Source organism: Lepidochelys kempii, chromosome 4 (assembly GCF_965140285.1).
Source record: "Lepidochelys kempii isolate rLepKem1 chromosome 4, rLepKem1.hap1, whole genome shotgun sequence".
NCBI classification, from domain to species: domain Eukaryota; kingdom Metazoa; phylum Chordata; order Testudines; family Cheloniidae; genus Lepidochelys; species Lepidochelys kempii.
This window is the reverse complement of record NC_136383.1, coordinates 87,150,019-87,177,167: the sequence shown is the minus strand read 5'-3', so window position 1 is coordinate 87,177,167 and position 27,149 is coordinate 87,150,019. Positions and strand designations below refer to the sequence as shown.

The window sequence follows — 27,149 nt, the reverse complement described above, 5'->3', positions numbered from 1 at the left end:
GGCTTTTGACACAGTCCCACATAACATTCTCATAAGCAAACTAAGGAAATGTGGTCTAGATGAAATTACTAGAAGATGGGTTCATAACTGGTTGAAAGACTGTATTCAAAGAATAGTTATCAATTTGCTCTCAAACTGGGAAGACATATCTAGTGCGGTCCCACAGGGGTCTAGTACTATTCAATGTTTTCATGAATGACTTGGACAATGGAATAGAGTATGCTTATAAAATTTGTGGATGACACCAAGATGGGAGGAGTTGCAAGCACTTTTAAGGACAGGATTAGAATTCAAAACGATCTTGACATATTGGGGAATGGGTCTGAAATCAAGAAGATGAAATTCAGTAAAGACAAGTGCAACGTATTACTACATTTAGGAAGGGGGAAAAATCAAATGCACAAATACAAAGTGGAGAATAATTGGTTAGATAGTAGTACTGCAAAAAAGGATCTGGGGGTTTATAGTGGATCACAAATTGAATATGAGTTAACAATATGATGCAGTTGCAAAAAAGTCTAGTATTCTTGGGTGTATTAACAGGAGTGTCATATGTAAGAAATGAGAGGCAATTGTGCTGCTCGACTTCAGCACTGGTGAGGCCTCAGCTGCAGTATCGTATCCAGGTCTGGGTGCCACATTTTAGAAACATGTAGACAAATTGGAGACAGTTCAGAGAAGAGCAACAAAAATGAGGAAAGGTTGGAAAAAAACTGGGCATGTTTAGTCTTGGGAAAAAAGACTGAGGAGGGACCTGATCATAGTAATCAAATATATTAAGGGCTGTTATAAAGAGCATGGGAATCAATTGTTCTCCACGCCCACTGAAGGTAGAATATGTAGTAATGGGCTTATTCTGCAGCAAAAGATTTAGGTGAGGAAAAATATTTCCAACTATAAGGATAGTTAAACATTGGACTTGGCTTCCAAGGGAGGTTGTGGAATCCTTGTCACTGTAGGTTTTTAAGAACAGCTTAGACAAACACCAGTCAGGGATGGTCCAAGTTTACTTGGTCCTGCCTCAGCACAGCGGGCTGGACTAGATGACCTCTTGATGTCCCTTCCAACACAACAGTTTTATGATTCTATGATAATGTGTGTGGTTGTGTTGAATTGTTGTATGGGCTGTGCTGAGAGAGTTGTGCGGAGTTGTCCAGATGGCAAATGAGGGGTGTGCGCTGTGCTGAGGGGCTGTGTGTGTTTGGGGTTATTGCTGTTTGTGTTGTTATGTGGGTGGTTGTGTTGATTTGTGTCTATGCGGGGTTGTGCTGGGAGATTTGTGTTCAGTTGTGCAAGTGGCATTTGGATATATGGGCTTGGCAGTTAGGCCAAGTAGTCCACCCTATGTACAGTCTTCCTCATACAATGAAATTGCATCTTGCAAATTAGCTGTAAAATCCAGGTGATGATTGAGTTACTTCTGATATCACAATGGGACTCCAGGCATAGCATAGATACATCTCTTACTTTAGCTGTACACAGCACGGATCTAATTTGTAAAGTCAAAACGGCTGAGAATTTAAAAAATGGATAGTAACAGGCTGCAAAACCCAGTGACGATTTAACTTGGTGATATTCTGAACAAAAAGAGCTCTCCTCACTGCTTCCATCACCTCACACTGACTCAGACATTTTAGGTTTCAGAGTGACATTTCTGATATCTTATTATGTAGATTAATGAAGAGTTTGTAAATACTTCATCCAGATAACACAGGCTTAGGCCCTGATCCTGCGAGGAGATCTGTGCAGTAGACCCCTGTGCCTAGTGGGAGCCCTCCTAAAGTCTGTATGTATCTGTGATAAATGATGCGGGGGGAGAGTCTCTCCCTTTTATGGACACTCAACCAGCCAGTTAGCTGTAAAATCCCTCTTGGTAGCAGTCATTTTATACACAGGTGTGGACAATTCAATCAATTTTCTTGAAAATCTTTTATTGATATATCAAGGGAAAACTGTTCTTCTAAACTTTTAAAAGGTTATTCACTTTTGTTTGTTATTAGCAGATTACAGAGTAGAACAAACTAAATTCTACAAATAAAAGCAAATTAAAAACCCATTAAGCCTAGGAATAAACAATCACTTTAAAATCTTTTAAAAACCTGGGTTATCCAAAGTTAAGATCTAAGTCCTCACCATGATATATAAAGTTCTGGTGCACTGATCCCTGCCATCACAGCACTATAGTCACTCTAGCATGGAGGGGCAAGAATATTCCTATAATGATGGTATTTAAATCTGAATGCTATTATTCTACTTGTTCTCTTTCAAGTCACCCAGGCTGAAGTATCACACTGTAATTAAAGCAATGGCAGGAACAGCTTCACCCAACATAGCAACTTGCCATTGAATCAGAAATGGACAGTAATGACAAATAGACATGGGATAAAAACCTCAAACAGATTGTATAGATACATTCTGTCCAAGATAGGGCTATCTACCTCTGACAGGTAACGGAGGGTTCTGCCTTTTATATTTTGGTAACATTTATATAGCTTGCCATGCCAATAACTTTTATTTATTTAAATTGATTGTATCAATCCCTTAAATCATAATATTACACATATAAGTTATAAAATATAACATATCTTAAATTTTTTGCACAGTATTTATGCAACATCCCAGGACAGCCTATACAGTGTGGCTAAAGAAATTAAGAGATTTTTACTTTTTCAATTACTGATCTTGAAAAGATTGTTTTTAACACCTCTGCCAGTGAAAGGGTTTATATCTAACACGTCATAAGGAAGTGCCCATGAAAAGTAAAACTAGCCTTTTTTTCCCCATAGGTCAGTAGATAAGTCAACTTCCACCACTAGGAAATAAACCTAAAAACCAACTTCTGTTTTCAGGTACTCTGTCATAATAAAGCAGATGTAGACCAATGTCTGTACTTGTTATGGGCTTTGGTCTGTCTGAGGTACTTATATGGTCCCCACTGCCAAAGTATCCAAGCACTTCACAATCTCTAATGTATTTTCCCTCACAGCACACTGTTTACAGACAGGAAACTGAGATACAGAGAGGCTAAGTGACTTGCCCAAGGTCACACAGGAAATCTGTGGCAGAGCAGGGTCTTGTACCTAAGTCCTAGGGTACTGCCATAGCCATTGTATTATCCTTCCTCTCCTTATTCTCCCTTTGATGCATTGCTTTGAATATACAGGCTGTCCTTGGTGAAGTCAGTTCCTTGAATGCATTTAAGAGCAGGATTTGTCTCTTATCAAAGAGTGACAATACAATCTGATGTGGTTGATCAACACCCAAATCCCTAGTTCTAATATTTTTAGTAGTTTTATATGCTTCTAATATATATCATAGTTAAATGTGTTGGTTTCCTCATTTTAGGGGCATAGCAAGACCATAATAGAGTTAAATGTTTAGGTATATTTTATGTTTTATAAACTGAACATAAAATGTATGGGCTATTTTTAGCCATTCCTTTCAGTAACTAATTGTAGCCATACTTTGTTGTTTACACACTGTTAGTAAATAGCAGTACCTACTAAAAATAAATACCTGCAATCCTTAAGGCATTACAATAGTACTACTCCAGAAGGAAATAAATCCTTTTAAATAGTCCCCATTAAAAAGAGTTCACTAAGTTTCCACAGCAGGAAATAAGATATAAAATAAAGCTATTCTCAGCCAGCTACCATAACAAAACAAACTATGACAACATTCACTTCCATAGATAGAACAGCCAGCACGAGCAATTTCACCAGTGATTTCACAGGGGAGACCATCTGCACATAGACATCCCTGGTGACTATTCTGGGAAGGTTCAACCAGCTGGTGTTGGACACATATTTGTTACACACCAATGCCAAATTGTTCCTTTGAGTCATGTACACTTGGCTCTAACTGCTTTCTGTGCAGTTTGGGATGGAGCATGCCAGCTAAGCATCTTGCTAACAGCATCTAGTGATGGATATCCTTGTCAGTGTTTAGATATTAGACTAACACTGGAACCAAAGGTATGCGAGGATGAGAGGCAGTGGATTTCCCCCCCGCTGGGGATTCAAAGAAAGCAGATTTTAAGAACCAGTGATTGCAGGATGAGGGGCAAACCTCTCAGTGAGCTGACAGCTGGTGCAATGGTATGCATCAGCACTATGCTTGCTGGCTGTTAGGGTGCCCAGCTAGCATGTCCTGAAAGTACAAGACCCACAGTGAGAGCATACCTGGTAGAGGTTGGCACTATTGGGGGTTGTACTCCTTCCCACATGGAAAGGGTGGGAGAAAATAATCAGGGACTGGATCCATTGTTTATTTATCTAATCTATCACCATAGTATCTGAGAGTTCTTGGTATGATCGTATTTACTAATCTTCCCAGAAAAAAAATCCCTCAACCCTGGAATGAGATGCAGCATGAAGTTTCAGGAAGAGGAATTTCATTTAGGGAAACTTAGGGAAGGTTTTGAAAATTGAGTTGAATAAATGGAAACTTAGAATCAGTCTTACATATGGAGTGACTGCTGCAACTCTATAAAAGTATATGAAATATATACCTCTATATACACTGTGTTAAAATATTTAAAATTATTTCACAGCAAAAGAAAAAACAGAATCATTGCAAAAAGTATACATTAAAAATGGACATCAAAGAAAAAGAACTACTTAGACACATCCAGCATTAACCCAGAGGCAAAGTCATCAAAGAACAAATGCTTTTAAACGGGGAATTAACATTTCACCATACCTAGCTCCATTGATGTTTATCCCATGGCATCACTGCTGACCAGAAAGCTAGCTGTTCAAAGACCCCCAAATATTAGTACTGAAATCTAAATGAAAAAAATGTTTATTACCTTTGAGAGTCTTTGATGCTTGCTCTTCTCAACAGGGGGATGGTGAAATGGGACATTCAGACTGCATCCTCCCAACAACTGTACTGTGCTCAAGATCTTGTGCTGTGCTTTATGCAATTATTATGCAATTATTCCAAAGTGCAGAACCCTCTATTTGCTATAGCTATGCACTGGTTCAAATAATCAATTACATGGGAATTTATTTTTACACAGTGCAGAATCCTAAATCCACATACATGTTTATTGGAACCTTCATAATTGCAGCAATGAAGAGCCATTAATTATCTTGCTATTACAGCACAGTACACATTGATATACTTATTTTTACACATATAAGTTTGCTGTTTTATACCAGGCTCACTTTTTGTTTCTAGGTTTTGGCCCAAGTTTTCTGCCAGCCGAATTACCTTTGGGTGTAACAGTGGGGAGAAGTGGAAGGGTCTGCCACAAAGTTGGTGAAGGTGCCCAGATTCTCTGGTTGGTTCTGTGCCAGCACTGACAGAGTTTAGAGAAGCCTAGACTTCTCTGGTTGATGAAGTGAGGATTTACCCGGCAGAAGAATCTGAAGAAGTGAGAAGAGCAGAAGGAGCTGGTGCCTTGCTTGAAAGTTTCTGGGGTACATAGGCTTTCTGATAAGTGGAACTGCAACAGCACCTGAATGTGAAAAGATGGGTCCCAACTCTGAGGCCCTTATCCATCTGTCGTCATCTAAATGTAAGTCTGTGCCTTCAGCAGACCCCTGTCACTCTGAGGGGTAGAGAGGAAGAAGACCTCTTGATATCACCACCTCACCATGTTTTGGTGAGAAAGGCAAATAATATTTAACAGGGATTTTGAAAAAAAATCTCTTTTCTGAAATGTCAGTCATCTAAATTACAGGAAATTGCATCAGGTATCTGAGACTAGCCAGGGTACGCTCCCTTAGACTCTCTCATTCTTGTCTGTATATGCATCAGTACAGATTCTCCAGCTAGGGAGAAATGGGGGCAGGGAACACTAAGGATTGCTTTGCACATTGCACACACAAATCATTTCAGATCATTTTATTCTCTGTGAGTCCCCTTCATTCATTTCTCCTTGTTGACGTCCTGTTACTACGAGGTGATGGAACGTTGTACCACCATATAACATTATGACCTGTGATGACAGCCACTCCAATTAGTGAGCTCCCTTGTCTATCTTGAGTTTCTACAAACACTATGTAAACGTATGCTATCACAATCTGAATCGCACAGAAAGATATTCCTTACAGTTGCTGTAAATCTTATCTTCCAAAGTCAAACACTGTGTCTCCATTATGGTTTGTCTTTTTACATGAAAGCCAAACTTGTAACAATTATCAGCACATAGTCCCAGATTAAATACCAAAGCTCTAGTTTATCTAAGAATTCTACACCACAACGTGCATTTTGAGATGCATCCTGCATTTTAGAAAACATGTTAAGGGAAACCTATGACAACTTCAAAGCTTTCAATACATTGATAGGGACTGTATACTGCTCTACAGCCTGTATGACATGTGGCACATCAACTCTATCCATTCTCTCCAATAATTAGGACATATGATAAGATTAGCATTGTTCTAAACTCACCCCAGCCTTGGGTTTAGCTCCAGAGCCAGCCATTGGACATGGAGATGCTAGGGCACCAGCATGGATATCAGGAGGCAAGTGTGTTTGGGAGTGACTTATTGAGATGACGTCTGCTCCACTTTCCGAGCCAGATTCCAAATCCTGTCACAAATGGTACAAATCTCTTTAGTACATGTTAAAATGGAACTGTTTAATGCAGGGTACTATGTTATTTACACAATATAAATAACACTAAATAACAAAGTGTTTATTTAGGCACATCCAAATATAATATATTTTTAATTCTGTAAGGTAACAGCAAACATCCCCTTGTTCTCTCTCCTTCCTTAGATGTGCACTCATTCACTTTCCTTCTTCTCAGTGAAGGTGGTTTGCATTAGCTGCTGTGCTGAAATTATAAATCACCACTAACATCAAAGCTATTATTCCCCTAAATGGGAGGGTGTAAAGTTAAAAAAAAATCATCTAACAGTTGCAGAAGTCTGGCATTATTTTCTTATGTTTAGTGTTTCCTGTGTATCTTGGGTTTTGCGCCCACCTTCTGTCTCTGGAAGCATTTGCAAGCTCAGTGAACATCTGTAAATCGTTATACAGCTGAGGTGACATCATCATTTAGCAGTTTGTGCAATTCAAAGGCGCAGCTTCTTGTTATTTTGGAGTTATATTAGTATGGGATGCATTTGCCAAATGTAGTCTTTGGTTAAGATGCCTTAACTTTTTAGGCCAGAGGTTATATTCACATTTTAAGAATGTAACAAAAATAGTGTATTAAGGAAATAAACACATCCTTTAAAAAATACCATGTAACATCTAGTTGAGACAATGTAAACATAATAATTGCTTTGGAAATAAGATTCTTATAAAATTTGCACAATACTCACAGGCACCAAGGTTCATAGGAAATCAGTGATAAGATGTAAACAGTATCAGAATAATGCTAATAATCCAGTATTTCATATTTTGTCTCCCTCTAAAGGCTCAGTTAATGCTTTTCATTCTGAAGGCAAGCGTTATCACTAATTATCTTGTAAAATTAGTTACTGTTCTTCTAGACACATATGCGGGTGCGTCAATTTGATAACTATGAGTGAGTGTATCTAAGTGCAGGATCAAGCTTTCAGTCATCTAAGACAAATGGGCTGCACCATATTATACTGCACTTGGGTGTGTATAGTAATGTGTTTCAGGTTAACAGCAGTTTTCCATGCCCCCGCCCTGGATGCCATTTCCAGCTCTCCCTCCCAAGAGTCCATCTCCGATTAATTCTCCTTTTTATCCTTTTTCCAGGGCTCCACCCTCTAGGCCAGCAGCTATCAACCAGGAGTCCGGGGCCCCCTGAGGGGACGCAATCAGGTTTCAGGTGGTCCGCCAAGCAGGGCTGGCCTTAGACTCACTGGGCAGAAAGCTGAAGCCCTGCCACATAGGGCTGAAGCCTAGGGCCCCGAACCCTGCCACCCAAAGCCTGAGCAACTTAGTTTTGTGAGGGCCCCAGTTGCCTTGCTTGCTACCCCCTAATGCCAGCCCTGGCTTTTAATGTATAGAAAAATTGTTGTTGTGGCAGAGGTGGGGCATGGAGTTTCTATAGCATGTAGGGGGGCCTCAGAAAGAAGAAGGTTGAGAACCCCTGCTCTGGGCCATCCACCTAAGATTTCCAGATTTGCTTCTCTCCCATGCCACTTCTGCAGTAGCCCCAAGTCACATCTCCTGTGAGAAGGCTCTCCATCTGTGAGTCCTGCCCCTGTTCACAGAACTTCCCTCCAGGACCAACCTCCTGGGGTCAGCTTCCCACAGACCTCCATTTAGGCTTGCTGCATAAGAGCCTCCCACAGTGTTCCATTCACGCAGGCCTCGCAGTCTGTGAGATCCAGCCTCTATCATTAACCCTCTTGTTCTGGGCTCAGCTTCTCTGAATCAGGCTGGTTCTTCCCTTTGTTCCTAGGGGCCTCTGCGCAAGCCTGCCTGTAACTCAGTAGGGATTCCCCAACTCTGACCAGTCCTCACTAGCAACCTCCTTCACTTTTTGTTCTTCCCAATGGCTTTTTTTCAGCTGTGCTTTACTGCTCCTGTTTCTCTCCTTCCCTTTTCAGGAAACTCTCACCTGCTCTTTTCTGTCTCTCCCAGCCAGCTCTCACCTGCCCCTTTCCTCCTGATTCCCCACTCTCTCAGCCTCTGTCCATTTATATGGCACAGATGCCTACTCCTAAGCCCAATTGGGAAGCAGCTGATGAGTCACAGGTGCCCTGGACCCTGTTCCCTCTTAAAGGGGCCAGCCACCCGGTGACAATGTTGTATGCATTCTGAATTTCATATCTATCATTGCATAATTATTTTCAGGTACCAACAGGTGCACTGCTAGGCCTATAAAGAGCTTGTTACAAGGCCATACTAGAATGAGCACACTTAGCCACCTCTGGAAAGCTCACTAGGTGCTCCCATTGCCTCATGTTCTTTTCTTGGCTAGCAGAAGTATACCATGTCGTCATTTGGGGCTTTCTACATGCTGCCTTCCAACAGGCTCCCCACAACTGTCAGCTGTAGAATTCAAAGCAGGATGATAGATATTATGGATAGCTCATTATCATATCATATATTAAACCCACTATAATGAGAACCCCTGAGACCCATGGAACACTAAGGGCCAGATTCACTTCTATGACATGCAAATTCCAGTCTAAAAGAAATCAGTGAAAGTTACACATGTGATATCTAAGCACTCAAGTTGTCCCTAAAAGATTAAAAGATTAAAATAAAGCAGTTTGAAAAGGTTATGAAGATAAGAAACAACATTGGCCTTAAACAGTTATTCCAGTGACATCTCTGTTCGACATCTGCATGAGGAGCATATATTTAATAGTGGGCTCTTCAGCCTAGCAGAGAAAAATATAACATTATCCAATGGCTGGAAGTTGAAGCTAGACAAATTCAGACTGGAAATAAGGTGTAAATTTTTAACAATGAAGGTCATTAACCATTGGAACAATTTATCAAAGGTCATAATGGATTCTTCCTCACTAACGATTTTTAAATCAAGATTGGATGTTTTTCTGAAACATATGCTCTAGGAATTATTTTTGGGAAATTCAGTGGGCTGTGTTATACAGGAGGTCAGACCACACGATCACAATGGTGCCTTCTGGCCTTGAAATCTATATTGTCAAGACAACACATACTTTATATCTGAAATGAATTAAACATTTTCCTGTTTTCAGAATATTCTAGATAACACTTCTTAATTTCCATCCCTCATCTTTTTCCCCCTCTAAGCAATCCCACTGATACAAGTTTTTATGGAGAACAGGCAGCCTGCCAATAGTTAAGTTTTCAACCAGTTGCCATTATAAAGTCTTAATAGACTGCAACTTTGGCCTGCAAAAGTGGTCTTGCAGAATTCCCTGATTGACTCTGAAAGCAGAGGAGAAAGTTTACGCAAAGTTTGAAGAACATACACCATGCTTTTTTTTCCAGTTACAATGAATTAAAAATTACCTTGATTTGGACTTTTATTTCTGTCTCCTTTTAGCTCAAAAATGACTTATTAATGTCCCTTCAAATTTTCCATACAGTTAAAACTCCTTGAAAATTCATGAGCCAGCTATATTTAAAGGGAACAGAGTGTAATTTTTTTTTTATAGTTTGGGGCCCTATTTCTACACTCACTAATTTAAATGGGAGTTTTGGACTCCACTTTGATTCCATTATTGTTAATGGGATTTTATGCCAGTGTCTGCATGGGGAGTGGGATTGAGCATCATGGGTGAAATTCATCCATGCACAGAGGGAGCCTGCACAAAAGCTCATGTACTGCTTAAACCCACTTTCCTATGGCTTAAGTGGGATTTGAGTGGGTGCATGAACTTTGGGCAGGTCCTTTGCACAGGGATGAATTGCACCTTTGAACATAAGTGAATTTGAGAGTACTTTCTATGCATTTTGAAGATTTGAGTGCAACGTAATTTCAACAAGAGAAATAAAATTAAAAAGAAAAATGACATCAGGAGACACTTAACAGTCAGTCAAAATCTTCAAAATTCTCTCATTCAAACTGAAAACATTTCTATTAAAGATTTCAGAGATATGTAGTAGCTATGTTGTTTTGTGTTGTACTTTCTTTTTCTGTTTGGATTTGGTTTCTTCTAAGAATGAGTTAAAAAATCCCAGGTTGAGTATTTCAATAAGCATTATTATTATTTCAAATAGTGAACATTATGGCGGCCCCTACTGAGAGATAAGCAAATATTTATAATTTGGGGGTATTTCAACATCTCTATATTTTAAGTGGCTTAACTGTAATATGCTGTCAAACTTTTTGCTAAGTAACAGAATACAAACATGAATTGTATTATATTATTAACTACATACTCTTCAACTGGCCACCATGCTAAGATTCAGACAAAAATAGAAAGCTGTTTTTTTCCCTACACATTACTAACTGGATTGTATGGAAATAATGAAGATGACTTTGTTAGAAAAAAGCTTTATTCCAAACACTGGATAAAATGAACATGTTTCTTTAAGATTGCTTATTTTTATTGCAAAATGGCTGCAATAGGGATGGTTCAGATGAGCAGAAAGCCTGCATTATGACATCGCAAAGAAGCCACTTGAAAAGTTGGTCATATTCCTCACATCTACTTGTTTAAACAAATCTTTTAAAATAACAATTTATTCATTAGTTAGTGAACTGCTCTATCCTCTTTCACACTGTTCTCTGCAAAAGACTCTCTAGCTAAATAAAAATTGTGGATTATGCTGGAATATTATTCTAACAGAGGAGGATTTCAAAAGTGGCCCAGAAGTGGCTCCCTGCTGAAAAATTTCTGGACCCCACAACTGGGAACAAAACAAACTGTAACTAATTACATTTTCAACTCTAGCTGTTGCAAATCAAGTGGAATGTGCATATATTCACAGGCTAACATTACTCTGATTCTAACTCCACTTTAATTTTTCTTAGCAATAAGAGGTAATAGAAACAGCCTGACACCTTTTGAATTTTGCTGTTCTCCCATTCTTTCATCTGGGATATTTTCATAATTCTCCCACATATCAGCTCTCTTTTCACAGAAAAGTACAAGCTGCAAGTGCTAGGCTGATCAAAGAAATGAGAGAGACATAGAAAGGAAGAGAAATGAATTAATGAAACAAAATAAATCTAATTTGAATAAAAAGAAAGAGTTAGCAAACAGGCTCACAGGTATATGCCTCCGTTTGTATGTTGGGGTGCTGGATGGTGAAGAGCCTGTACTGAGAGCATTTTCAATATCCTGATCTAGCTGGTCCAGTTTCATAATTAGCAGCACCATGGAGTCCAATCGTGACCGATCTCGATCTTCTCTCATTTCCTGAGGAACAGAACATACAATTACTGAATCTGAAAGGGCACTTCATGGAAAGAATAAAAAGCTCTCTGTTCCCTAATTTGACAAAAAGTCATTGAATAATAGGCAGCAAACTCTCATTTTTTGAGGGAAAAAAGAAAAATGTTTTGTATTATCAATGGGCTGTTCACTCAGAAAAGGTTGACTTACTGCCAGTTAAGCATTTGGTACACATAGTTAATATCTATCTTGTACTGGAATGTGTGAGGAAAGAACATGTACAATACTTTTGACATAAATGCACTGTGGGGATTTCTCCAGTTCAAGAGTAATCTCCTATTCAGAAGGGCTATCTAAACTTATCCTCCTTTCCCAAACCCCTACCCCCACAGTTAATTAGTTTTATTTGAAGTAAGGTTCTCTTTCCTTGTGATGAACAAAGTAAAATATGTACAAATATAAGTGGCATATTTTTGAATGTGTGACAGAAATGGGAAAAAATCCACAGAAACCCATTTTTCAGCTGTCTCTGAAAGTCCTTTGACAGTGGCACCCATTAATGCTGCAGCTGTACCTTAGGGACTTACCAATGCATTTAGAAAACCAATTGTTTGAAGAGTTTTTGTCTTGGCTGTAAAATCTTGCTATACATGAAATCTCCCTGTCCTGTAATAAAATACAGGCTGTATATATAGATGCCTGCACAGGGGACAGGAAACTCCATATGCTTCCCATCCCAGAATCTCTCACACATTCCTTTGTTGGGGGATGGAAAGAGAAGAGTTATAATTCCTCCTTTAAAAGAAGCTTGGAGAGTGAACCCCCAAACCAGCATAGGCACAGACAAACCACACATGAGCCTGGTGCTTCTGTACTTGCTTTGGATTCCAATAACAGGCACCCAAGGGCTGGATTAGGTCCTTAAAATATTATGAAAAATATTATCTGATGATGTTCACGGAAGGTAAAGGAGTTATGGTGCTAAACTCCCCTGTAGCTCTTGGGAAAATAAGCCCTATATATTCTCAACTATTGGAGATGGAGACTAATCAGTGAATGTTTTGTTGGGCATTAAAGAAGCATAAATACAAACCAGCACCCCTGTAGAGTGTTAACTAGTCAATGGGACAGCTGAGTAAGACTTTCATATGAGAAGCAAACCCAGGTTCTTGTTTTAGTTTTTGTTAAATTCTGGCCAGACTTGCTGAAGGGATCCCTGAGCTGTGAGAGCCTCCTGGGGAACATGAGCAGAGTTTAGAGTGAACGTTAAATGTACAGCTTTAGTGGAGAGCCCCATGGCAAGCCATGATAACGGTAGAATTTTACTAAGTTGAACCCTTGCAGCTAAAACTTCTGAGTTTCTTCATTGTAGTTGGTACATTAGGAGACAAATAGTGTCTCCAACCTCCATAGATGCAGAAAGCACTGGAACAGGTCAGGCTTTGCTGCACAGGGAGGCGAGGAGTCCTCCACATACCATGTGGCTCCCCGGCAGCTCCACCATAACATTGTGTGGGTGATTGGGATTGTGCATGACTGGTATTGCTGTGACTAAGCTGATTCACTAGTCAACTCTCCTGCCTAAAGAGGGGAGCACAGTTGCCACAGAAGCAGAACCACCCTATGGGGCCCAGAAAAGCTTGCATCCCACAAGATCCCCTGATTATTTTAAAATACATTTGTATTCCTCTTCCTTGGAATCTTAGCACTGAAAATGTAAACCAATATCAAACAATCATGAAACTCGAAAGGAAAAAGCAAATGAGCTGTATTTCTGCAGCAAGAGGTGAGGAGTGGTGGGGGTTGGGAAAGCATTAATTATCATGCACACACCTAGAGGTTTTACGTACAATGAATCAGTTAGATTTGGAGTTTATCCCAAACAATTCTCTTACAAATTCTCCCCAAAATCCTTAGGCTGGCTTTTCATGAAGTGGATTGATAATGGTGAAGAGGAATCACTTATAATTAAGAGGTGGCAAAGCATTATTATGGTTATAATAAGCCTAATTATTATTATCCAGAAAGGATAATTAGGCTTGATGCAGGGGATGAGGGTTTGGGTCTAGGACCCTTTTCAAAACAAAAATATATTTAGGCCTGTAAGTACTGTATTATTGCAGTACTCCTGTGAATGGGAGTCAGAACAGCATCTTAGATGACAGGTTTCAGAGTAACAGCCATGTTAGTCTGTATTCGCAAAAAGAAAAGGAATACTTGTGGCACCTTAGAGACTAACCAATTTATCTGAGCATAAGCTTTCGTGAGCTACAGCTCACTTCATCGGATGCAATGAATCGGATCCGATGAAGTGAGCTGTAGCTCACGAAAGCTTATGCTCAAATAAATTGGTTAGTCTCTAAGGTGCCACAAGTACTCCTTTTCTTTTTGCATCCTAGATGAGGAGTTTTTCGTTTGTTTGTTTTAAAAACAAGTTTTTAAATACAAACAAGTTTTTCATTTGTTTCTTTTTTTTAAAACAAACAGACTTTTCCATTTGCACTACACTTGAACATGACTGATTGTATATATCTATCATTGCTTTCTGTCTCTTTCACAAAAGCCTAAAAATTATACCAACAAAAATTAAAGTATACCATAAAAAAAAGCTATTCTTGAGTTGGAAATCCATTAAGATAGATGAATCCTCTAATAATATTTATTCAGTGTATGTTTAAACAATTTTAGCCTTGATATTATCCAAGTCTTTTACGGCTTATTTGTCTTCTCCATATCTCCCTCGTGTATATTCTGAGATTTTGTTAGCAACTTGTGATTTTATCTGAAGTTAGCAAGACACCAACTATCCATTTCTTTTCTTTTGAAGTGACAATACTTCCCCTCACCCACCACCCTCCAGATCTTTTCTCAATTTCAAATTATTTTCAAGATGATTGTAATATCCAGTAGCTGTCAGGTATATTACAATTAAAAAAAATGAAGGCTACAAAGTCAAGCTCTCCAAAGTTAGAAGATGCTAGAATTAAGGTTGTCTGTGCATCTTAATTTGGCCCCCTTGTGTGTTTGCATTATGAAGCTGTCTAACTACATGCCATATACTTCTTTTACCACCCGCCACAGGACACCTGCCTTAATCAGTTAAACTAGTGATATGTATTCTAAAGTTTACGTAAGACTTAACATGGTTTTTGTCAGGGAACTTATTTTACAATGTGTCAAAATTCCTCCCTGACTCCAGAAAGAGAACAATTTAGGTCATGATGTATTACAATTTATAGTCCTTTTAAGTTTTATCTTAGCTGGTGTAACCAAAAACAATGTTAAGAATTAAGTATGAGCATATATATCAGAAATATAGGCTAAACACACTGTATTTATCCCCAAACCATCAGATGTTGCAAATACCCCCAAACCAAACATTAGAAGCCTAGGAAATTCAGAGATAAGGTTACACTTAAAAGAAATCCAAACATGCTCAAGTATGAAAAGGCCCCCTAATGCTGCCATGTAGTGAAACCGTGCAATAACCATACAATTATGACTAAGGCATTTCAGTGTGTGGTCCCAGATTACATTAAATTGATTTTTAAAGACACATTTTCTTTTCCCACCACTAAACACTCTATTCTGTGTCACTACAGGGTTACTTATCTGTGCATTTACATAGCTTAATACATTTGGATTTCTTTTAAGTGTAATCTTAATTTTGAATTTCCCGTGTTTACAATGCTTGGGTTTGGGATAACTGCAATAGCCCTTTAATGTATTTTACCATGATATGTGCTCTCAACCTTAATGAAGTTTTCTCCTGGGAATTCCCCTGATTTTTCAAATTTAAAATTCCATACATGAAGAAGTAAACATGAAACCCAAAAGGGAATATTACCCTGGGATATTTTTAAAGACTTGAAAATATTGAATAACTTTTAATATTTTATTTTTACTTTTATATATATATATATATATATATATATATATATATATATATATATATATATATATATATATATATATATATATATATATATATATCCGTCTGCTGTGGAGCAGAACAAATAGGGTTGCCAAATTTCTAATTGCAGAAAACTGAACACCCTTACCCTGCCCCTTTCCTATGAGGCCATGCCCCTGCTCACTCCACCCCCACCTCACATGACTCACTCTCCCTCACCCTCTCGCTCATTTTCACTATGCTGGGGCAGAGGTTGGTGTGGGCTCCAGCTGGGGGTGTGGGCTCTGGGGTTGGGCCAGGGATGAAGGGTTTGGGGTGCAGAAGGGGGTTCTGGCGGGCGGCTGAGGGGTTTGGAGTGTGGGAGGGGACTCTTGCCTGAGGCAGGGTGTTGGGGAGGGGTATGGGGTGTGGGTTGGGGGTGCAGGCTCCTGGGTGGGACCAGAAATGAGGTGTTCAGGGTGCACAAGGGGGCTCTGGGGTGGGGCAGGGGGCTGGGGTGTGGGAAGGAGTTTGGGGTGTGGGCTCTGGGCAGCGCTTACCTCAGGTGGCTCCTGGGAAGCAGTGACATGTCCTTCTGGTTCCAAGGTTGAGAGGCAGCCAGGGGGCTCTGCGCACTGCCCCCACCTCCAGACACCACTCATGCAGTTCCCATTGTCTGTGGTTCCTGCCCAATGGGAGCTGTGGAGCCAGCGATCAGGCCGAGAGCAACGCATGGAGCCCCTTAGGAGCTGGAGGGACATGCCGGCCACTTCCTAGGAGCCACGAGGAGTCGGGCAGGGAGCCTCTCTGCCCCGCTGTGGTGCCAACCAGACTTTTTATGGCCCAGTCAGCAGTGCTGACTGAAGCCGCCAGGGTCCCATTTCGACCTGGTATTCTGGTCTAAAACCAGACACCAAGCAACTCTTCATAGGGTGACCAGGTGTTCGGTTTTTGACCAGAACACCTGTTTGAAAAGGGACCCTGGTGGCCCCGGTGGTTAAAGGTCCAGTCAGAGGTGCTGCAGCACTAAGGCAGACTAGTCCCTACCTGTCCTGGGGCATTGCTCTGTGCCCTGGAAGCGGCCAGCAGGTCCAGCTCCTACGCATTGGGGCCACGCGGCTCCACTCGCTGTCCCCCTCCTGAGCACTGGCTCCTCACTCCCATTGGCTGGGAACTGGCCAATGGGAGCTGGGGGGCGGTGCTTGTGGGTGAGAGCAGCGTGCATCATGGAGCCTCCTGCCCCCCGCCCCTCATCTAGGAGCCGGACCTGCTGGCCACCTCCGGGGCACAGCATGGAGCCAGGACAGACAGGCTTTCTGCTTTAGAACCATTGCACCGCTGACTAGGAGCCACCTGAGGTAAGCCCATGGCCCCACCCTAGCCCAAACCCCCTGCCCCAGTCCTGAGCCCCCCCAAAGCCCCCTCCTGCACCCCAAACCCCTCATCCCAGCCCACCCCAGAGTCAGTATCCCCTCCTGCACCCCAACCCCCCAGCCCTGATCCCCCCAAACCTGGAGCCCCCTCCAGCACCCCAGAGCCCTCATCCCCACTGCACCTCAACCCGCAGCCCACTCCCACATTCTGAATTCCTCAGCCCAACCCCCAAGCCTGGAGCCCCTTCCTGCACCCCAAACTCCTCATCCCCAGCTGCACCCCAGAGCCTGCACCCCCAGCTGGAGCCCTCACCCCCTCCCACACCCCAACTACCTGCTCCAGCCTGGAGCCCCTTCCTGCCCCCCAAACCCCTCATCCCCAGATGCACCCAAGAGCCCGCACCCCCATTTAGAGCCCTCACCCCCTCCCGCAACCCAACCCCCTGCCCCAGCCCAGTGAAAGTGAGTGAGGTTGGGGGAGAGCGAGCCACTGAGGGAGGGCGAATGTAGTGAGCAGGGGTGGGGCCTTGGGGAAGAGGCGAGGCTAGGGTGTTCAGTTTTGTGCCCATAGAAAGTTGGCAACCCTAAGTACAGAGCAGTCAGAAAATACTAGTCAGTTAAGATGGGTTTGCTACAGCTGCTTTGCTTCACTGGAGCAGAAAGAGACAGCTGAAGTATATACTCCGCTGTGTCCCACATTTCCCCACACACAGATTTCCTCCTTTCTCCTGCACTCCTTGCATTCCCTCTGTGTGTACACATATCCACACACCCCACTTTTGCACTTCCTTATGCATCCCACATTCCTCTGTGCACGCACACACACAAATTTCCCACTCTCTGCCGAAGGCCTGCCCCCCCCCACCTAACTAGTTTACACCTTCCTACCCTTTCTACTGAATAGATTTGGTGCACAGGGAACCTTTTAAAATAAATATTTAGGATTAATGGCAATTTTTGCCTTTAACTTTCATGACGAAGGATTTATACATCAGAAGAGGCTGGTGTATAAAGTCCTCTGCTATTTCCCATTGAAGTTTCCACATGACTAAGATACAGCTGCCCTCAGTTTAGGAATCTTTGAAAATAGACATCCTCACTCCTTTGTTTCTACTGAGAGTGAATTTAGCAGCCATCTTTGTTAAGAGCAGCCTGTGGCCTCAGTCCCACTGAGAACAATAGCAGATGACAGCCATTTTGAAATAGCGCAATTCTTCATGGAATCTCAGTACTAGAATATTTGTCATTCTCGGCAAAGAAAAACCTTTCTGTTATAAATATAATGGGGAAAAAGGCCCATAACTCTGGGGAAAAAAGACTTCAAATGTAGCCTATAAATGAGATTTCAGTGAGTTTTTAACCACAGGGGAATGCTGGAGCATTTGTATTATTCTGTTAAATAAATTCAGATTTAGGAAACAATCTGACACCAAGAGCCAAATTTTTAATGACTCATTTTCAATTAAATTTTAACCCAAACTAATTTACTTGTAAATTCTCAGAAAATTAATTCTGTACCCAAAATCACAATAGTTTTTCTTTAGATATGTCCACACTTTAAGATGGAGGTGTAAATTCCAGCTTGAGGAGACATACTGATGCTACTTCTGATTGAGCTGGCATGCAGCCATGTCAGTGTAAGCAGCAGGAGGACTAACCTGCCCCGAGTACCTGCCTAGCCTGGATGAGTACATACTTTGCACGGCTGAAGCTATGCTCCATTTTTAATGTACTTTTCCCTGGAGCTGGGAATCACACCTCCAGCTCAAAGAGCAGACATATGCTTGGGGTGTGGTGGGGGGGGGGATGCCTGCTTCACATGCAAAACTCAACACAACCAGGTCAGTGTTACCAACTCTTTCAATTTTATCATGAGTCTCCTGATATTTAGAGCTTTTCTTAAAACTTAGCTGCTGGAATCAAGATATTGCATGAGAATCTCAGCCTTCATTTTAAAAAATAAAATGTTTCTAGTCCTCATGATTGCAGAGAAAACAAAAACAAACAAACAAAGTGAAGTGAGTACACTCTAGAGATTCAAACCTGTAAACAAATAAAAAATAATAAGTATTTTTTTGTAAAACCTCATGATATTTAAGCCAATCTCATTTGGGCAGGGGGCTGCCTCATGCTTTTTGAACACTTGCTATTGGGAATGCTGCAACCTTAATTATAGAACCTTGGGTAGTCCTTCCATAATAATGCTTTAGGTACTGTACATTATAAGGATTTTATACATCCCTCATAAGAATATGGTGTTAGAACCAAGATTCCAGACTAAATGGATGTTTGATTAGTTTTAGTAAGATCATTCTTACTAAATTGTTCTCAAAATTCTCCCAAAGAATATTTCTTTTCAAAACCAATCCACGATGTAGTAAAAAAAAAAGAAAGAAAATGCTACGTATAGGAGAACATCACTAATTTTTATAACGCAATGGGAAACTTACTGTGAGCTGCTGAATATTGAAAATTAGTAAGTGAACAAACGCAATAATAAATGTTAAAAGGATCTTACATCACAAATTGCACTTCATTAATTTCTGTTCATAATTGTAGTTGTGTTTGAATTAAAATATTCCATAAGGTGCTAGTGAAAGTAGAAGATAAATATGAAGTTGTAGAGCTTTTTCACAATTTCTCATCATAAGACCGATCCGTATTTTAAAAATGGCTGTCAGGGAAATCCTGCATTTAAGAAAAAAAAAATTTTTTTAGGGCCAGATTTGTAAACTGTAGAGGCTCACTTGCATATCCAAAAATAATATTTTTACACCACTGTACAAATTGCATGCTTACATTTGTACAACTGAATCTACGAATGGCTAGTTAACCACCATTCGGTGGGCTTGACTGCACAAATCAGACATGTTGAGTCAAAAGTATAAAAAAGTCAAATCCTGTTGGTTTCTGCAATGCTAGATGCTTATGGTTTCATTAAAGAATAGACCTTAGAATTCAGAGGCAGACTTACAGTAGGGATGGAAAGACCAGCTTGCTCACTCAGAAAAGAAAGGGACCTTTTAGGAAAAGAGTTGGCTGAGTTTCTCTGAGTATCTTTGATCTGCAGCCAGTTGGACTGAGCCTAAAATCTTACATTAGTGTTATACATTTCATATGACATTAAATTCCTCATCCTTGTCTTTTGCTGCTAAAAAATATCCTGTTCAAAAATGGAAAGGTATTAAATCTCTTTTCATAAACTGTGAAGGCATTCATCTGAACTGACAGCAAGAGCTCAGGATAATGCAATATATCCTATTTCAAAACTATCTGTTGATTTTTTACAAGCAGTTATATAAATCAGATACATATTTTTTATCTTTTTGCACTGCAATGTACAGCTAAGATAAACTTGGGTAAAAGCCTGAGACTCTCTCACTGAAGATTATATCTCATTCTACTATACTGGGGCCATATTCTTCATCCTTTTAGGAGAGAGGAAATGGTATATGGATTCCAAAGGAGAGCATTTCCACATACTGAGAAAATGATAGCACTGCTTATATTTTCTCCCACATAAAGGACTTCAGGTCCAGATGCTAAAAAAAAATCATAGTATTTTTCTTAAGAATAGCTTGAACCATCTAACTGAACAATATTTAAAACAAATTAGCCATGGAAAATATTTCCCTAATTTATAAACTGAAACCTGAAAGACAAAAACGAACAAGATATTTTTCTGGGAAGTACTGGTTTTAAATGCTCTGTATAGATATTTTGAGTCCCAGACTATTGTTCATCTAATCGAGTAGAGTTTACTGGGCTGTTCTACAACTGTTTCCAAAACGTGTTTTCAATATTCCAGTTAAACTTCTAAGGAGATGATATCTGGGAGAGAAAGAGAAGCATTAGAAAATACTTGATTGAGGTACAACATAGTGAAACCCTTTCAATACAAGATAAAGGGTACAACTGAACAGATTCTCACAGAAACTCTCACAGGACATCTGACCTTAGGAAAAGCCATGCTATTGTATGACTCCCCAGGATACTAACTGAGACATCTAGCCATGTGGATTGTCACTGCCACTGCAGAAGAGCATGGTTTGGATAGTGGCTGTTCCCTCTTCTGCACTCGGAAACCACATGGAGGGTGAACCCCAAAAAGTACCCATTGGTGGTTTTCCTCAGGATTCCAGGAAGGTCTGGGTGGGTGGAATGCACTACCATGGATACAGCATTCCTTTTCCACTTCTGCACCCCTCGGACGGGGTGGGGGGGAGGAGATCTCACCAATTAGGGTACCCTCTGCTGACAGAACCTCTTAAGCTTTATCTGATTTTGTGTTAAAAAACTTACTGACTCACAAATTTGCCAGCCTTTCAATCTTAATGCACAAATCCCTTTGTGGTACCTCCCTTCTTTGAGGGGGTTTTGTCTAAAACTCAGAACAAGTTCACCCTGAATGGGTTTTTTGTTGTTGTTTTTGTGTGTGCACTGACTCAGTCAGTTCTGATTTAGCTATCCTGCACTGTGACCAACCAAGACATTTGTGTCATCACAACTGTGCCAATAAATATGCTATTTTAACAGAGAAACTTTGCAGCCCATGAGATAGAAAATCACTTAAAAAACCCCAGGACAAAACAAAGTATGTTGTGTGACGTTGCACTCCATAATTTTTTATGGAAATATGCTTATGAGTGTAAATATGATGTAACTGGAATATGCTTTATGCAAAAGGTCCCTTGTAAGGTACCATTACAAAGCTTATAATCTACTGAGTGTATTCATCCTATTTGTATGTATGTATCATTCTTGTATCTGAAGCTAGAAATATAAAGTATAACTCGGACGTCCTACTGTAATTATGGAAAGTGTGGGGCATTGATGATGGTTTAAAATCTTGATGCCTCCCATTGACTAGGACAATTGGTTGTAAATGGCTCTGTTTACTTGCAAGCCAAACAGCCTAGGAAGCATGGTGGAATCCATCTTAAACCTGGTTCTTTTCCATTTAGAAGGAGGGGTGGGGATCCAGAGAGACAAAAGATTCCCGCCTTGTGCCAAAGCTATAAAATGGGGTGGAACAGAACAAAGCGGGCTGCCAGTCATGAGAAAATCCCTAGTTACTACCTGAGCTGGAACTAACAAGGACTATACTGGGGAAAGGATTGGGCCCAGACTAGGAAGGAGTCTAGTCTGTGAAAGAAGTTTATTGGAACATCTCTGAGGGTGAGATATTACCTGTATCAGTTTCTTAATGTATTAGGCTTCGACTTGTGTGTTTTTGCTTTATTTTGCTTGGTGACTTACTTTATTCTGTTTGTTATTACTTGGAACCACTTAAATCCTACTTTTTATACTTAATAAAATCACTTTTGTTTATTAATTAACCCACAGTAAGTGATTAATATCTGGGGAGCAAACAGCTGTGCATATCTCTCGATCAGTGTTATAGAGGGAGGACAATTTATGAGTTTACCCTGTATAAGCTTTATACAGAGTAAAATGGATTTATTTGGGGTTTGGACCCCATTGGGAACTGGGTGTCTGGGTGCTGGAGATAGGTGACCCGCTGAGCAGTTTTTGGTTAAAGTCTGCAGCTTTGGGGATGTGGACCAGACCTGGGTCTGTGTTGCAGCAGACTAGCATGTCTGGCTCAACAAGGATTCTGGAGTCCCAAGCTGACAGGGAAAATGTGCTCAGAGGTAGTTCCAGCACATAAGGTGACCATCCCAAGGGGATCTCTGTGACTGAACCCCTTACAAGTTGCTCTTTAGAGAATTCAGTTTTTAGAATCACATTTCAGAGTAACAGCCATGTTAGTCTGTATTCGCAAAAAGAAAAGGAGTACTTGTGGCACCTTAGAGACTAACCAATTTATTTGAGCATGAGCTTTCGTGAGCTACAGCTCACTTCATCGGATGCAACTCATAGAATCACATTGTAATCAGTCAATATTGTGCCAAATGCCCATGACAAACACAATTCTGAGGGATCATTATTACATGGCCACATTGTCTCAGCATGGCATACTGTAGCCAACAGCTACTTATAAACCATAGCACCACTGAAATAGAAAACCAAATCAAGATGGACTGTTTATTAGGTAAGTCCATGTTACTGTGGGCAGACATACATGGAAAAGACTGTGATTACTTCATTGCATTGTACTTACAATACATGAAATACTGATACAGATAAGTGGGACTAACTCATATGACTACAGGATACAAAACAAATACCAAAGTTAATATTGTGATTGATATAGCTTATCTTACACACAAGATAATTATTTTACATTTACAGCACATAACTTTCAACATAATGGATTCTGAAGGACTTTAGAAACTCATTCCACAAACTACAGATGCTGGACCAGATCCTGGCCCTAGTCCCCGCTGCTTTGCCCTACTGTAGCAGGTCCTCTGCACCTCAGTCACCAGTCCTGACTTAGGGGTGTGTCAGAGGCATGGATTTAAAAAGGCATGTGGCAGGCAATCCCCAGATGGTGAAGTGGTTCCTGGAGGCCTATGCATCTCAGAGAAGCTCCTTGCTACCCAAGGATTATTCAAGGGGTTGAAAAGGTGAATAAAGCAAACTTTGCCAACACCCTTCCAAGCTCTGCTTAGCATAGCTTGATGGCAATTGAAAATTCAGAGAGAGCATACTTTATCTTGCCATTTATTCTGCCCTATAAAAAGAGAGCTCATTTTTCACTGTCCCCTTTCTGCCCCTTATTGTTTGTTGATCCCACTCACAATGTCATGCATAAAATCAGTTTGCAATTAATTATGTTGTAGCAGAATTTTATCATTTGTTTGTTCTATAGTACCTACCACTCGTTAGGCTGTGTGTATGAGTAACAGTAACAGCTACAGCTGGTAACAATATTGGGAAAAATGCATTCACCAAAGCTAGCAAATTTCTATCACACTTGGTTCACAGACAATTCACAAAGGAGAAGGGAGGCTAACTTCCTTGAGTATATTGTTTGTTGTAAATTGTTAGCCCATTTCTGGTTGTTCTTATTTTGTTTCTTTTCATAACAGTGGTTGTGACACTTTTCGGCATTACCAGAGGTGTCCAGTACGAATTACTATCACCTGTTCACAGCATGAGACAGCCTTGTCTGTGGCCACCAGGCAGAAAGTCTCAGAACTCTGCCAGCTGCTGGCAGCGCACATGCTCTGCTCCAGGCTCCGCGAGCCTCAGTCCTTTTCTTTGCAGGCTAGCAGTTTACACACCCTTCTTTAGTGCCCAGTCTTTTCCTTTCGGAGTATCCACGCTGTAAACCAATCCTCTGCATCCCAGTTCACCACTTTCCTTAGCACAAAGCACTTAGACATATCTGCAAAAACAACGGGGAGTCCTTGTGGCACCTTAGAGACTAACAAATGTATTTGGGCATAAACTTTCGTGGGCTAGAAGCTTATGCCCAAATAAATTTGTTTGTCTCTAAGGTGCCACAAGAACTCCTCGTTGTTTTTGCTGATACAGGCTAATATGGCTACCACTCTTAGACATATCTGTAATAAAACCAGACTGAAGTTTGTTTAACAGAGCTTGAGATAGAGATTTAAATAAAAGCAAGTATAAGGGATTGGAAACATAAGGTTAAATGCAAAAGAAAAACATGAAATGCAATATAAAGCCTATACTCATTAACAGGTTACTTTCCTATCTAATAAGGCATTTCTCCCTCAATCGTCAATCACTACAGCACTTGTCCAGTTCAGAAAGCTGGGATCCACCTTTCATGAGACACCCCCGCTAGCATGTAATGGATAACAACCTGTGCCATTATTTATGCTCTAATATTGTTACAGGCCACTGTCTGTTAGCCCAGAGAGCCCCTTCTTCAGAGAACTCTTCTGTGGTTCATTTGTCTTTGTAAAGGCACGCGTCTCCAGCTGGTTCAGACAGTAAACAGGTGCTGCCTCCACAGATATCCATTGCTCTGAATGTTGATTGAGCTAGCCCTAAGACCCCACCTTGCCTCAGGTGACAAGGCTCACTTCAACAATTTTGCAGCCAATTTTCCACATTTACATATCTCAGACTATTTGCTGTGCAAACATCTCACAATAACCATGACAGTCAGCTATTTCTTTAGCTTTCAGTAGAAACCACATATGACCTCCTTTATTACTGAGAAGTATTGAGAAGATGATGTAATGCAGAGATAATATACCTGTCTGGCTATGTCTGTCCCAGTGGGCTAATGTTCCTTACTTTTGCAAGCTTGCTGTCTCTGTTTTGTCTTTTGAGAACTGTACTGTACCAAGATTATGAATTTCTTACAGTAGTACATTGTATTATCTTCAGCATTCTGTTGTTGATTGACTATCTATTACACTGCTTTAGCTAAAGCCAGACTAATTTGCGAGGAAAGGTAGTAGCCAGACAATTACAAAATAGTCTGCAAATGTCAAGTCTTCTGCAGTGACAGAATGTAGAATGAATAAAATTCTATTACTATGGCCTTGTGACAAAGACTGTAGTAAGAATATAAAATCAAACAACACTAGCATCATGTTGTGAAAGAGACTGATGAGAACAGAACGTATAACAACTTTCTTTTAAACGGCCAATAACTTCCTGATTTCCTTCTTCCTCTTGTGTTGTAAACTGGCATCACACTTGCATCCATACTTTCCAACTAAGCAAAAAAAAAAAAAAAAAAAGCTATGACCTTTAGTTGACCCCAGTTCTATTTGTTACGAAGGGAAAGACTTACACTTTGAGGAGAGTATTATGACAGTAATCTGAGCACTAATTATAAGGCTGGAAAGAAATACAGCAATTGAGCAGGACTCTAGAAGTGAGACTTGACACATTCTGTATTTCTATATTATTGCCAGCATTCCACAGAACTGGCCTTTTTGTAAATAATTAACCAGATTAAAAAAAATAACATAATTTCCTGACTTCTGCATTTGTATCATGCTAAGTCCAACAGATCAAGTCACATCAGTAGGGAAAATGGTAAAATTGTGTGAAATTTTTGCAATGAAACCAGCGAATGGCAACATCAAACTCAGCTCCTTTTGGGTCTTGTTACAAACACAAACAGGTTAGTTAAAAGGTCAGCTAAGATTTATGAATGTATGGAATGAACCTGCACCCAGTTACATGTAAGCCTGGCCCAGCTCATAGTTTCTGCAGCCAAACCGGATGAGGTTAATGGTTTGTTAAGATTTTGAAATGAAACCAGGTGAATCCTTAATGGTTATGGCTATATTTCATTTTCAAATTTTTGGATTTATCAAACTAGACACTCAAAGTAAATGGGGCGGTAAGAATCTATATCAATAAAGTCAACAGAAGCCTTTCCATTTACCTCAATGGGCTTTGGATCAGGTGTATGAACCTGTGCAAAGCCAAACCTCCAAGTTTTCTCCAGCTCAAGGGAAAATACGTGAGGATTTGTTTAGTCAAATTCAGCCCTGGCATAAATGGGTGCAACTCCTATTGACTTTATTCATTGGGATATTTGCTAATGTTATAAGACTCATGAAAAAATTATATATCCTAATTCTTATCTTCTGCATAATCTAGTTCAAACACACTGAGAGCTTTTGAGGGACTTTGACTTCAGTACAAGAAAAGATGAATGTTCTCAAGTGCTGTGCTCTTCTCATGAACTATGAACTAACACTGCTGAGCAATCTGAAATATGCCAACAAGAAAAAAAAATCTCAATTCTAAAGGGTGGGTGAATGCTGTTTAACATCAAGAGATCTGGAACAGTTCTCTCTGAGGTCCTGTGAGCTATTAGAGAGGCTCATTCATTACTTTGCCACATGAAAACGATAGGCCCTGGAATGCAGATTAACATGCAGAAGGTCCTTTATTATATGAGAAAGTAAGGTTAATTATGAAAGAAAATAACAAGCTCAAGTCTAAAGTGGTTTTTATTTATCTCATATATAAATTGCAATTTCGTCCTTACAACCACAATGTGCAGCGTAAACTAAATTCTTTTGAAGTGGTTAACTGTCCAAGTACTATTGTTTCCCAGGAATGGAACACAGGTTCAAATAAGGTAGCTCTCCAATGCTAACTACTGGTGATAGCATTGAGCATTTTGGTAATGAGAATCTGTGTTCAAGAAGAATTGCAGAAAGTTCCCTACATTCCAAGTACACTCTTATTCACCTGATCTGAATGTGCTGGAGGCAGTAGAGATAACTCCAGGCATCTTAATGCCTGCTG

General features: G+C 40.3%; 1 protein-coding gene across 1 annotated transcript in view; it reads right to left on the bottom strand.

The window, feature by feature from the left end:
* Positions 1–27,149, bottom strand: part of LOC140910983 (rho GTPase-activating protein 7-like) — a 91,260-nt gene that overhangs the window by 4,960 nt on the left and 59,151 nt on the right. The window contains exons 2-3 of the mRNA XM_078852662.1: positions 11,595–11,744; positions 6,403–6,543 (exon numbers count right to left, since the gene is read on the bottom strand). Coding sequence (XP_078708788.1) covers positions 6,403–6,543; positions 11,595–11,744 — 291 coding nt within the window. The remainder of the gene's footprint in view (positions 1–6,402; positions 6,544–11,594; positions 11,745–27,149) is intronic.